The sequence below is a fragment of the Octopus bimaculoides genome, chromosome 18 (assembly GCF_046866305.1).
Source record: "Octopus bimaculoides isolate indiv1 chromosome 18, ASM4686630v1, whole genome shotgun sequence".
Taxonomy (NCBI): domain Eukaryota; kingdom Metazoa; phylum Mollusca; class Cephalopoda; order Octopoda; family Octopodidae; genus Octopus; species Octopus bimaculoides.
In genome coordinates, this window is record NC_142945.1 from 55809759 (window position 1) to 55823787 (window position 14029).

At 35.7% G+C, this 14029-nt stretch overlaps 2 protein-coding genes across 8 annotated transcripts in view; one reads left to right on the forward strand and one right to left on the reverse strand.

Annotated features, from left to right (window-relative positions):
* Positions 1-441: 441 nt before the first annotated feature.
* Positions 442-2322, reverse strand: LOC106879474 (histone H3). Its single transcript, XM_014929063.3, has one exon. It carries the CDS (start codon positions 2273-2275, stop codon positions 1865-1867), a length of 411 nt encoding a protein of 136 aa, XP_014784549.1. The 5' UTR covers positions 2276-2322; the 3' UTR covers positions 442-1864.
* Positions 2323-3780: 1458 nt separating this feature from the next.
* The window catches only part of LOC106879470 (cyclin-H), a 30720-nt gene continuing 20471 nt past the window's right edge, over positions 3781-14029 (forward strand). For 2 of the 7 annotated variants that reach the window (XM_089366344.1, XM_089366349.1), the window contains exon 1: positions 4470-4608. The gene's annotated coding sequence lies outside the window, so the exon portion shown is untranslated. Of the gene's footprint in view, positions 4613-9043; positions 9153-14029 lie in introns of those variants that run through there. The other 5 variants (XM_014929057.3, XM_089366345.1, XM_052974192.2 and 2 more) reach the window with 5 other exon arrangements.

The window sequence follows — 14029 nt, forward strand, 5'->3', positions numbered from 1 at the left end:
GAAACTACATAGTTATAAAGGAACCTTCTTAGCCACACAGCTAAGCTGTACTTACTAAGAACCTGACCTGTGAATAACTTTGTTAATAAGCTGTATTTGCTGCTAACAACCATTGAAAGCGAGTGCTCAGGGTTGAATTTAAATTCACAATTGCAGTTTAATAAACTTGTAAATTCAAGGAAAGCTGCATTTATTTCACAATTCAGTTTTCTACGTTGAAACTATACCCCAGGACCATAAGTAAAAAAAAAAAAAATGGGGACTTGTCTGTCAGGCAAGGAATAGTTTCCTTGAAAATCAGTTTGTATCAGTTTTAGTGGGAAGATGCTTATGGCAGACCAAATGAAGAGATTTTTAAAAATTACATTTTTTGCTATTGTCATCAACTTTAATTATGAAACATAATTGTGATAATTATGACAATAGTTACATGAACTTTGCCTTAATTGAATTCCCCCGCCTCTTCACTTTATGTTTAACTTCATTTCATGCCACCCTGAAACAGGGATACACATTCCTTTGTTTTACAATCTTTTTTTGTCACCACTAAAAATTTAATACAAAATTAACCACTACCAAAATAAAATAAAAATTCAAGTTTTACTCTTGAAAGTTTTTCTCCAGTTTATCTTATAAATATTAATAAAAGACTTGTGTAAAACTTATCCGATATTGTTTGTTCATCAATTTTAGCTGAACGACCCAACGTCCAGCTATAATTGCGAAACGTAATACATTGACTAAAAATTGCCAGGTATTTGACTTAATTATACCTTTCAAAGTGTAAATTAAGATTTTATAGGAATTGAAGATGAAACAAAAAAAATGCATGCGTGCAGGTGATCGAGTCTAATTTGCCGATAATCGACACTGGGAAAGAGATTTGTAGAAATTTGAAATATTCACTTTTTCTAACCGGTAAATATCCTGAAACTAAGATTTTCAAATTCAGATTTAATCGGAATCTAAACTGTCTGAAGCATTGTAGAAGATTTCATTAAAAAATTTTTTTTCTTAAAGGTTGTCAGGAGAAACACAAAGAAATTAAAACATTTCGATTTAACATAGTCATGTGTAATTTAATCTAAAAAACAATTTAATCTGCAAAATCTTACACAGGTATTTCGAACATTCGCAGATTTCCAGTTTTATCGGCGAAGGATATATCATAAAGCAGATATCTAAAAAATTTGCTGCGATTAAGTCGGTTTCGTTCAGGGAATAATAGATCTCGGGTTTTAAAAGTTCATTTCTACCTTTAAAAAAAAAAGGAAAAGGCTGATAATTATTACCGTCTGCAATTTGTCTACATTTTTAATCCTCAGACAAGGCCAAAGACTTTTTACTATCTAGCCCCCCCCCCCCCCCCCCCGATTCATTCCCCACGGATCGAACAAGGGACAGCGTCAAGACAAAATTCAAAACGAATCCTTCCTTAGATTTCGAAACGTGGATTAAAAAAAAGACAAGCAGTGCAAGTGTTTTCATTATCAAAAGGAAAATTTTAAATTAGAAACGTGAGAAACGAAACAAAAATAACGGACATAAAAATAAGGCGGGAAGAGAAGTGTTTAGGAGATGGTTAAAAGTTTCTATAATAAAAAATAAATTCGGTAAGAGACGTTGAAAAATGATTTCTCTGCAAATCCAGTTTACTCTATTCGTTGGATTGTCAGATTTTAGCGCCAAAAATTCAATATAAACAGTAATTAATTGGACACGACCAACCGACAATCTCGTAAATTATTAGTTTACAAACACAAAAAAAAAAATGCAAATATTAATAAGATGGAATCACTTTCATGAGAATTGAAGTGGCCCTTAAAAGGGCCGTTTGTGTTTTTTTCTTTCTTCAAAAAGGAAGTTAAGCTCGTTCGCCACGGATCCGCCTGGCCAACTGGATGTCCTTTGGCATGATGGTCACTCTCTTGGCGTGGATCGCGCACAAGTTGGTGTCTTCAAAGAGACCAACGAGGTAAGCTTCGCTAGCTTCTTGGAGGGCCATTACAGCTGAACTCTGGAAGCGAAGATCGGTCTTGAAATCCTGAGCAATTTCACGGACCAAACGCTGGAAGGGAAGTTTGCGGATCAGTAATTCGGTAGACTTCTGGTATCTACGGATCTCACGAAGAGCAACAGTTCCAGGCCTGTATCTATGAGGCTTCTTCACACCACCGGTAGCTGGGGCGCTCTTTCGGGCAGCCTTGGTTGCCAGTTGCTTCCTGGGAGCTTTTCCTCCGGTAGATTTACGAGCGGTCTGCTTAGTACGAGCCATAGTACGTAGTCAACTTGCTGAATGTTGACGACACGCAAACAGACCAGCCTTATATACACCAGCACACTCCCCCTGGTTGGTAAATTGTATTTTGCGCCTCTATTCTGATTGGCTGTTAAACGACGTGATTTCATTGGCTCTTAACAAACCATTTTCTGCCTTCTGATTAGTTGATTTTAGCTTGCGTTCTGGAGCCACTTTTTAGCAATTTTATCGCGATTTTCGTTTTACTTCTTTAAATTAAGAAATTGACTTTAATTATGTGGGAACGTGTCTCGTTACAGCATAGCTTTAAAGTACGATAAAATGTTTTATAATAAACAAGGTTATTTGTTAAATTGATTGTGGTGAGGATATTGTATGGGACAGTAACAACTTTTACTGAAGTGTTTAACAGCTGAATTGAAACCGTATCGATGAGTTGACTAAGTTTTAATACGGAAGATGAAGTCTTACCAGAAAATTTGTGAATTCTTGGGACACAGTATTTAAATAGAAACTTATTAAATTTATATTTTATATTAGAAAATTAAGGTGTGAAGAAGGAATTAAGAAAGACGAATTTACAATTAATGTTCTTGAAATATAATAAAAGTGAATAGAATTCGGTACAAAATATGAGCTATGTATGTGTCAATACTTTTTTAAATACTAGAAAATAGCTACTTAGAGATTTATAAAAGAAATATTTGGTCTAACTGCACAAGCATACCCCCATGACTGTTGACTATTAATGAAAAACTATTAATGAAATTTTCTATAAATACTTTTCAGGTGATGTTGATTTATGATTATTTCATGGGGAAAAGTTGAACGTGCAAACAATAAAATATTTGTTCAAAAGTTGGTTTTCAACTATTATATAAAATAAGGTTTGAGAAAAAGTTTTCATATTTAATACAAATTTCGTGATTAAATCAATATATTTATAATCTAGAAAATTAAAATGAAAGATTACGTAAATATAAATTTAAGGACATTTATGAAAGAAAAGATTTTAAGTAACGGTTCAGACAAATTTTCCACTGAAGATATAAATTATAGACAAAGTGATCGATTTACAATCAGATTCCTTCTCAAGGTTTTTTATTAAATTACTCTACACATATTTAGAAATGTGAAAATGAAGGTTGTTTAAATTATATCATTTGATAGTTTATTTCGGACTTCAATTATTTTATTTGAAATTGAATTATTCAGTGGTTTTAAGGTTTGATTCAGAAGTATATAATTTTATAAAATGATATCTAACGACATAGATATGAGACTAACCGTTAATTTATCAGGCGGGAAGCCTAACGAAACCTACAAACGAAGCATATAAAATTCAGGCCGAGATCAGACTTAAAAAACAAATCCTGACTGTTAAAGATATTTAAGTTATTAAAGTAGCTCGAACAAGGTACGAACCCCTCCCTTTTTTTTTAAATAAACGACATTAAATTTTCCACTATGGCAGTAGTACGGTGTAGTTTGAGATTTGGCTGTTATTTCTAGCAAGCGACTACAAAGACGATATATACATGTGCCTATGCTTAATAAAAGATAGATAAGGGATTAGATTGTCCTCTCTATCGTTTATGTAAGGAAGATTTGGCTGTTATTTCTAGCGGATCGAAAGCAAGACCTGTGACTATGGCAATAATATTATTATTATTCTAATTGTATATAAACACCCTCCACTTTTCTCACAGAAATATTAAGCAATTTATTTTTGTTTAAATCATTAAAGGACCTTCAACAAGATAAGAAGCAAGCCACTACTTAATCAGACATCGTTAATGCGCCAGTTACCAGTTGCCATGAAACTAATATAAACTTTAATCCGTGTTAACAAGGCAATGTCTATGCGGTAATCCAACCACTAGAAGTCGCAGTTCTACCATAAATTAGCGCTTTAAGAAAAGAGATTAAGAGTGGAATAATATCTTGTTTATTACTGTATAATTAAACGACAGTCAAGTGGGACTCCTTTTATCATAGAAGGGATGACTTAACAACGACCAGTCTCTTAAAATACAAATGCTAAACAATTATTCTGCCTAACCAATGTCTCTCATACACGGATGAAATGTTTTCATATTCAGAGGAAAAATTAAATGAAAGACAGAAACTACGACTTCCCAACACCTCTCTCTCTCTCTCTCTCTCTCTCTCTCTCTCCTTTCTTGCTCTATCTTTCTCTCCCCAATTCCTGCCCCTTCTTTCTCTCTGCTTTTCTCTTGCCTTTCTTTTCTTATATTTCTTCTTCTTTTTCATTTATTATTCTTCCGACAATGACGAAGCTGGTTTGTTGTTCCATTTACAGGTTATACCTGTGAAGTTTGTTACAGGTAGGTAGGTTTGTCTATATATATATTTATAGGACTATCTGAAATGAAGGTAAAAGCACGAAAAGGAACCGTAAAAGAATTACACTGGATATTAAACTTGATAAACGTTTCAGGTGGGAGAAAAATATCAACCATTTTGCCAAAACATTAACCAAATGAAACGTCAAGTGTTCCAGAAGTTAATCCATTAATTACATGAGCTTTATTTTGTAATTAAAATCATCATCATCATTTAACGTCTGTTTTCTATGCTGGCATGGGTTGGACAGTTTGCCAGAGGCTGGCAAGACCAGGTTCCAGCGTCTGTTTTAGTGTTTTGGTTTCTACGGATGAATGGCCTTCCTAATGCCAACCATTTCACAGAGTGTCCTGGATGCTTTCATGTGGCACCAGTATGAGTGCTTTTTATATTGTACCATCAAAATGGGACAGCTCTTGGGTGTTATAGATTAAGGACCACTCCTGGCAATAAGCATGATGGTAATTTAAAAAAAAAAAAAAAAAAAGTTTGTATGAGAATTTACAGAAAATGGAGGATGAAGCTTCTGATGGAAAAGCTTTTCTGGATGATGGAAGCTGGTTTGAAAGGTTTAAGAAGTGTTTCAATTTGCACCACAAAAAATGATTGGTGAAACTGCCAGTGTTGATACAGAGGCTGTTACTAATTATCTTGAATAGCTGAAGACATAAAAATTGATTGCTAAAGGGAGTCTCCATATCAGAGCAAAAGTAGACAATGTGGGATGAATCTGCACTTTTCTGACACTTCTTGCCTGCCAGAGCTTTTATTTCTTGAGAAGAAAAATTAACACCAGGATTTAAACCCCCTCCTCATGTATCACTCCAAAAACCTAAGGGCTTTGGATGGTGAGGCAAAGATTATTTACTTCTGATTTGGTGTTCTAGTAAGGAGTCATGGATGGGTAAGAGAGCCTTCTCAAATATTTTCTTCTACAGTTGAAAAGGACGGTGTTGGGCATAATGTTGCCAATAAAGCCTCACTCCTTTTAGACAATGCACCAAGACACCCAGTGAACTTAAATGAGCTTTCTGTTAATATATGAGAGTAGAATATATCCCAAGACTTGATAGCTGACTTGAAGGCATATTATCAGAGAGGAACTGTTAAACAAACTTATGAAAGTAATTGACAGGGAGAATAAACCTAGAGTTAGGGACTCAAAGGAACAGTTGAACATAATGGATGACGTGGATGGCATTACTGAATCATGGAATGAAGTGAATGCATCAACTATGAATGGTGCTTCGGGGAAGTATAAGGCCAAACTGTGTCCGTGACTACAAGTTGTCTACAAGCAGAAAAACTACATCAGATTTGGAAAGATATTGTGACACTTGCAAATGATGTAAGATTTGAAGAAGTCATTATTAAAGGATGATGTGGTTGAGTTGCTTGTTTTCTGTAGAGAAAATTTATCTAATGAGGAATTGATGTTAGAGGAAGAGCAAGCTGTGAATGGAAACTCTTCCAATTCCATCTCAATTGAATATTACTTAAGGATTGGCACTTATAGAGGAAGATCTATAAATATTTACTGATTAAAAACCTAATTATGAACGTAAGAATTGCAAGAGAAATTTACAGTGAGCTCAGTTCCTGCACTGAGCTGCATAAAGAGATGATGCACCATAAGCATCAGTTGTGGCTAAGTTCTTTGCTGCTCAAGTAGATGTTGTTGATGATGATGATGATAAGATAAAAGGGAGTCTCCCCTCATCCTCCTATTAACTTTTATTCCACCATCATTCCTCATAGCAGTCAACATCTCTCATCTTAAGAAGGTACCCTATAACAATTCTTTATTCCCAAGTGTGTTTTGCTTCTAATGTTTTTTATGTCTGCATATTCTGTTAGTGTTATTTTTATGCATAAAAGTGGACATGGTGCTTGTTTTTTCTTTTTTTCTTTTCTCTCTCTTGAAATTCCATTGGAATGCATTATCACTTCATAACAAGAAGATCAGTGAGAAAATTAATTTGGGTTGAACTCGTTAGCATTAAGATTTCTCTGTCAAAACTAATGCTTCTTTATTCACATTCTTTTTAATTAAGCATTCATTATCTCATAGCTTTGAGATTTTAATGATGTGATAGTTTATATTTAGAATGATATTGTAGGATAGATGTGAGAGACCAGATCAAGGCAGTTTGCACATAAAACATGCAGAATATTTTGGCTGGATATGGGGGCCAGTTTAAATGCAAAAGAGCTAACAGCTTTTGCATTATGGCAAGTTTTTCAAAAATGCATTGCTTCTGTAATGCAGGCGATTCTTGAGTGTGTGTCTGTGTATGTATACACACACGCATACACACTGAAATGTGTGTGTATATATATATATATATATATATATATATATATATATAAGAAGTGCTGATCTCAAACTGTGGATGGAACCTGTGGAAGAGGTAGACCCAGGAAGACATGGGATGAGATGGTGAAGCATGATCTTCGAACATTAGGCATCACCGAGACAATGACTAGTGATGTGAGCTTTGGCAATATGCTGTGCTTCAGAAGAGCCATCAAGCCAATTGAAACCGTAGTTGTGGCCAATGCTGGTGTCATGTAACTGGCACCCGTGCCATTGGCATGTAAAAAGCACTTTTTGAGTGTTGGGCCTCACGAAGGCAAGGTGGCCGATGCTGGTGGTATGTGAAAAGCACCTTTCGAATGTTGGGTCTCACAGAGACAATGATGAATGACCAAAACCTTTGGCATTGTGCCATGCTTGAGAAGACCCATCAAACCAAGTAAAATCACAGAAGTGGCAGATCCTGGTGTCGTGCAAATGGCACCTGTGCTGGTGGCACATAAAAGCACCCATTATATTCTCAGATTGGTTGGTGTTAGGAAGGGCACCCAGCCATAGAAAAACCAGACATTTATGTGCTTACTCTGGTGTACATATATATACAATACATACATTGGGATAGTATATACATTGGCATCCTTCATAATTATATAGACTTACAGATATTTAAATAATTATGATTATAGATAATTCTTCCTATTACAGATAATTAAATGCTGAATACAATCCTTAACGTAGCGCGTGTGTGTGTGTGTGTACATTAATAAGTATATAAACATACAATACATACATATGCATATAGACCTATACATACATGTGTGCGTGTGTACTCCAGCATATACATACACACCCCTGCATGCGCGCGCGTGTCGACCGTATACTGAAATTGTTAATCCTACTTTTAATGATAAATAAATCTACACAAGTTTTGTTTTAGTCTCAGGTCAACCTTCCTAAGCAGACCTTATAATCAAGATATATCCTCCTTTTCATTATTATTTTATTAAAAAAAAACAAAAACATTACACCAGAATAAGCCGGCTTCCAACATATTCAGTTTAATTTTGTATCTTGTATAATAATAATGATCGTTTGTGTTGACGTCAGTGGATAAAGACTAGAGTTTAGTGCAGGTGACCCAAATGGGTGTGTTAAGATTTGATTTCTAAATAGGGAAAAGAATGTTGAATCGATTGAAATTATAACCGTAATTTCAGTTGAGTATAATTTGTATTTGGAATTAGGATGTTATCCAACTTTAAAATGTAAATACAGAAACCCAGACAGAGAAACAGCCAGCAAGGAAAACCTTCCCACAGCCACTCGACCTGCTAGAAATAACAGCCACGCCCAGTCATTTTTAAAATAAAAAAGTTTTAAATGGATGGAAATTATTAAATGATATCGTCTTAGATACTATGTGTAAAAAAAATAATCAACGGGATGGTCCCGGCTGTGATGTCTGTTCGATCTTGGCTGAGTGGGAGACTAAACATTTCCCCACTTATTATGATTTCAAATAATCGCGGCATTACAATCATTGAAGAGACATTTATCAACGAAATGAACCTTCAAGGCAGATGCTCGATTTGTTAGAAATAGCAGCTAAATTTTTCTCGAATCACACTCCATTGTTATAAAGACATGTAAATATCCCTAAAAGTCAGTTTGGTCACGGCTGGAAAGTTTTTATTCCAGGGTCTGCTAAAAAAAACTAGAGATTAAAATCACTGTTTCCCTTTTCATTAATATAATATTTTGCTATTTTATTTCAATTCCGAAAAGCGCAAAAGGTCCTGTCATTTAATCCCCTGTCCTCAATCTCCACTCTGATGGAAATCTGTGGCTGAAATAAATTGATTGGAATTGAACATTGGATCGGGGTTGGTTTGGAACTGGACATTAGCATCATCGACATCAACATTTAATTCTTAAACATATCTTGATATGATTTTAGAGAGTTTTACTTCGATTAACTACAAATTATTTTCGGAAAATAAAAGCAGTTTAGGATATGTTACCAACTCAAATACAAACACCAAACAATCATAACAACAACCAAACTAACAAACGTTACGCATTTGGAGGTTGTTCCTGTAGAATAGTCTGAAATTATCGAAGTGCGCCAAAAACTCGTTTCTTTGGATGATTAGGTTTTAAGCATCGTAAATTCCGGGGTCAGAATTTGGTTGATTCACACTTTAAACGGTAATTTTTCAATTTTGAAGACTTTATTTTTATTATTTTACTTTTTCAGATGTATGCTTTAAAAAAGTTCTGCCTATTTTTGAAGATTCATAATCTCAAATATTTAAAACATTAATCTGAAAAAAAAATTTCAAAAGAATGACGAAACTAAAACTATTTCGGAACAAATTCTTCCCAATTTTTGTCACCGAGTCAAACGACTTAGTTTAACCGTTAAAGCTTCATATATATATTTACATATGTAGTGAGTCGTCTTCATCTGCAGTGCACGAGGCCTGCCTCTTCTTGTGCCACCCAGCTCCCCTTTCTTTTGTCCTCCTCTCCCCAACTCCTGCTGCTTACCCCTCCCCACTCATTATCTTCTCCATCCCTCTATCTCCCCCCACCTTCCACCTACAGATTTTACAACCAAGAGAAGTAAATTCTTCAACACACCTGAGAGGTGCCCCACATTATGTTTTGATTGTTCTAATACCTTTGGTTGAATATCCAAGATTATGGCGAAGGCTTTCTGCTAGGCTTATTAGAACAGAGAGCGGCACTAAATGATCGACACACATTGTGTAGTAAAATGCAAACTGTGTCCTGTTGTGGCACTTCTGCTGTTTATCTAACATGTAAAAGTATGTTAATTCCTATTAGCAAATGAAATATATATAATGGTGAATAGCCAAAAAAGAAAAGAAAAAAAGGCCTTTTTGTGTGGAACCAGGGGTGGGGGTGGGGGAAATAATCAATTAATTGAATATTGATACTTATTTATTGATTTTAATCGCGAGAAAGACTGAGTCAAACTGGATGGGATTTGAACCCAAACTCAGCGGAGGCCAAACTCAATTATATTGATCCATAGAATATAAAAATCTGTGGTTTCTGTCACTTTTTTCTTTCTAATCTCCATAAAAAAATTTCTATTCAACAAAAAAACATTTCAATATTTATTTTTGCTTTTTATGTGGATGCAATTTCTTCCGTGTGTAATAATTTGGTCGAATGAATAATGAATCTAATATACATATACAGTTATATACATACACACACACACACACACAGAGCTTGGGGGGGGGATCCTCTTTTCAAAACCAGAATCCCTTTTCAACTAATTTCTACACCAGCTGCCACTTGGTTTATGTAGAAAAATCGCCGCCAAAACAAAGCAGCTGGTTTTGGCGGTCAAATACAAAATAAGAAGACTTAAATACGGCTTTCTTCCTGTTTCTCTCAACATTCATTTTCCTCCCCCCTTCTCTCTGTCATTGTCTATCTTCCCCCTCTCTCTCTCTCTCGCCGTACATTATGACTATCACTCTTCCTCTCCCTCTCGTTAGTTTATGTATCTTTCCTTTCAAATTTTTCTCCTCTTTTTGCTTTCTCTCCGCCTCCTCCCCCTCTCTCTTATTTTAACATTTTTCTTTTTGTCAACCGCCTCAATTTTTCATTTAATTTGTTTTGATCCTTGTTCGATTTAAACCTTAACCCCCCCTCCAATTCACCGAGGTAACAAAGAACCATTGTTAACAATATCATATTCTTCCTCATCAGTTCTTGGCACTATAAGGCAATGTGGGATACTTTACGGGTCACTCGACTTACTAGAAAGAGCAACCAAATCTCTCAGCTGTTTTAGTGGGAGACATTAAATGACGAAGTCCCGGGTATGTAATAGGGTATGAAGCCAAAAAATTCCAACAAATACAGTGCATTAGAAAGTGGCCCAAAATTGAAGAAATATAAAGGATTTTGTGTAGATTCATCATAAATTAGTTGATAATTTAATAATATGATATTTAATAGGGTTCTGAAATAATATAATATTTAATAGGATTTGGCTTGACAATTTTTCTGTTTCCTCATCTGGCCTTCTCCAGTGGCAACCTCTAGTTGTTCAACTACCAACCCAGGCACCACTGCACATCAAGCCAAGAAGGGCAAACTCAAAGTATCGGCCACTCTCTGAGAGGTTTGTAGTGAAGCATATGGCAGGGGAAACTGAATGGTGGGCATGGGTGGAATCACTTGGCTCATAGAACTGCTCAGTGCTAAAACTGAAACAATAACAACTCCAGGTGCCTCACCAATGGGAGAACTTCTATGAGGTCACTCGCTTTCTAGAAATAGCAACCAAATTTCCCTCAAATTTATTCCTTAGACATTGAACATTATTGTCCTACATTCATTATTATCATCATGATTTAAAAAATAAAGCTAGTACGCTCAGCTGGATTGAAAGAAATGAAGCTAGTACGCTCCGCTGGATGTGTTAATGTCAGTGTGCATACACGACAGAGTGTAAGTGTCCTGGGAGAAAAGTTGGACATAAGACGCATCAGATGTGGTGTGCAAGAGAGACGACTGCACTGGTATGGTCATGTGGTGAGAATGGATGAGGACAGGTGTGTGAAAAGTGTTACACCCTAACAGTAGAGAGAACCTGTGGAAGAGGTAGACCCAAGAAGACATGGGATGAGGTGGTGAAGCACAACCTTCAACATTGGGCCTCACAGACCTGGCCTCAGTGCCGGTGGCATGTAAAAAGCATCCACTAAACTCTTGGAGTGGTTGATGTTAAGAAGGGCATCTAGCTGTAGAAACCTTACCAAATCAAATTGTTGCAGCCTTCTGGCTTGCTGGTTCTCAGAACCATCCAACCCATGCCAGGATGGAAAGCAGATGTTAGATGATGATGATGGTTTCTAAGATCACGTGGATCAGAGAGAATTTGTTGATGCAGATCTTTTCTAGCTGGATGTCCTTTTTGTAATCAACCCTTTCCTGTTTCCAGCCAAGGCAATATTTCTTCATCACATATTTTCAAAGGAAAGACTGGAAACAAACAACATCATGTATTTACATTTCCAGTGAAAGATTCAAATACATCAACAACAACAACCCATGACAGAACATCCAAAGTTTCTAAATGTTCCCCTTGGCTTTTGCACAACTGCCATGGACTTCTCTTTCTCGTAATTCTCTGTTCCTAAACATTTGCAGGAGTCAATACAGTTGAATTCTTTGAAAGTGACCAACCCATCATGGCTGGTGCTATACCACCACAGCAACAATGCTGTTGAATCTTGTCTGATCAAGAATTTTGTTATTTGAAATATAGTCTTGCTAATATATGCACATGATGGTTTGTAGTTTTTGTCTAATGGAAGTATTTCTGTCTTTCCAATGGAATATCCAGGTTTCACATCCATATAAAAAGATTCATGTGAACAACTACTTTATAAACCATCAGCTTAGTAAATATCTTGATTACATCACAAGACCCTTTCACACTTTCTCTAAAGTAAATTTGAAATTTCACCCGCTGCAGTAACAATCTTGTCAGAAAAATTTGCTAAGTTCAAAATCAAGAATATATTATGAAACTTGAAATCAATACTGACTTCAGAAATTTGTTTTCTATTGCCTCAAATTACTCTTGGTATTTTAGTAGTTATTTTGAGAGAGAGAGAGAGAGAGAGAGAGAGTGTGTATTGTATATTGTTTTGTTCCAAGTTATACAATATTTTAAACAAGTACAACATAGGAGAGTGGACTGAGCCACTGAAGACGCATGTATACCATTACATTGATTTTTGTTTTATTTCTTGATTGTATTTTTTGTCATCAATATTGTAGATGGTTCGGATTTATGTCTATGATTGATCACTGGAACAAGTGTAAACATGTTTTTTTATCCAGAGAAAAGCAACTTGTATAGTATTGATTTCTCACAGAATATCTCTTCATTATGAATTATTATAGAGGTTGTGGAATGAATATTCAAGACTTTCAGGAATTCCTTCACGATATTAACTAGTGACATGGTTCCACCCTAGCAGTGAAGCAGATTACAAGGTGAACAGTCATTTGAGATTGGTTGGTGCCAGACTAAAAGATACTGAATTGAGAAGTAGTGGCTATAATGGATGTTTTTTTAGTGAAAGCAGTTTCCTGAGAAAATAATTGTGTTTGTATTGGATAAAATCCAATAAAATGTTTAAAGCTGACCATTTGAGCCAAGTGAAAACTAAAAGAAAATTGCGTATTTAAAGTATTTGCCATTTTTGTTTTGTGTAATTGTAGCAATGGAAGGTAATTCAAAATTTGTGAAGTGAATAGAATTACTTGACATTTATTTGTGGTCAAGTAATTGCTGAAGTATTTAGAGTTAACCAATTTATTTCAATAATTGCCTACACACTGATCTCTGTCTCCTGAACACACACACACACACAGAGCGAGAAAAGAAACATGGAGCGAATCATCAAATTTGAAATAAATAAATTACAAACACTTCAAAAATGTTTAGCGACTTTTTTTTTTGCATCTCTCATGGAACTAGCAACAACTCATATCAACTGTGGCATGAAATCCCTGCCACCCTGTCTTTCTATCAAATAAATTTTATGCTCTTTTATAACATTGGCAGATGAGAGAATCATCTGTTATGGCATCCAGAATGGCCTGCTCCCATGATTTCTATGTCCTGTGTCTCTTCAGTGGATGTGTCGGAAGAGATTGTGGTGACGCTGTTAGCTTCCAGAAATTTATGCCAACCATTTATCTTGCCACTATGCTATCTTCTCTGTTGACCTTCCCCTCTTGTAAGGTCAAACAAAAATGACTCAAGTTGCCATTCTATGCTCAGTGATTAAGCCATATCCTTACAAACACCAGTCCACTCTAGGGTTATGTTGGTCAGTTTCCCAACACCTACCTCTCCCGGGCCCCTCTGCTCTGTGTCTCCAGCGTGTTTAAACTGTCAAACCATCCAACCCATGCCAGCATCAAAGACAAGCATTGAATGATGAATAAAGTACTCAAAGATAAGTGTGAGCGTGAACGAAATAAAAGACATAATCCATATTTGTTAGTTCAGCAAAAAT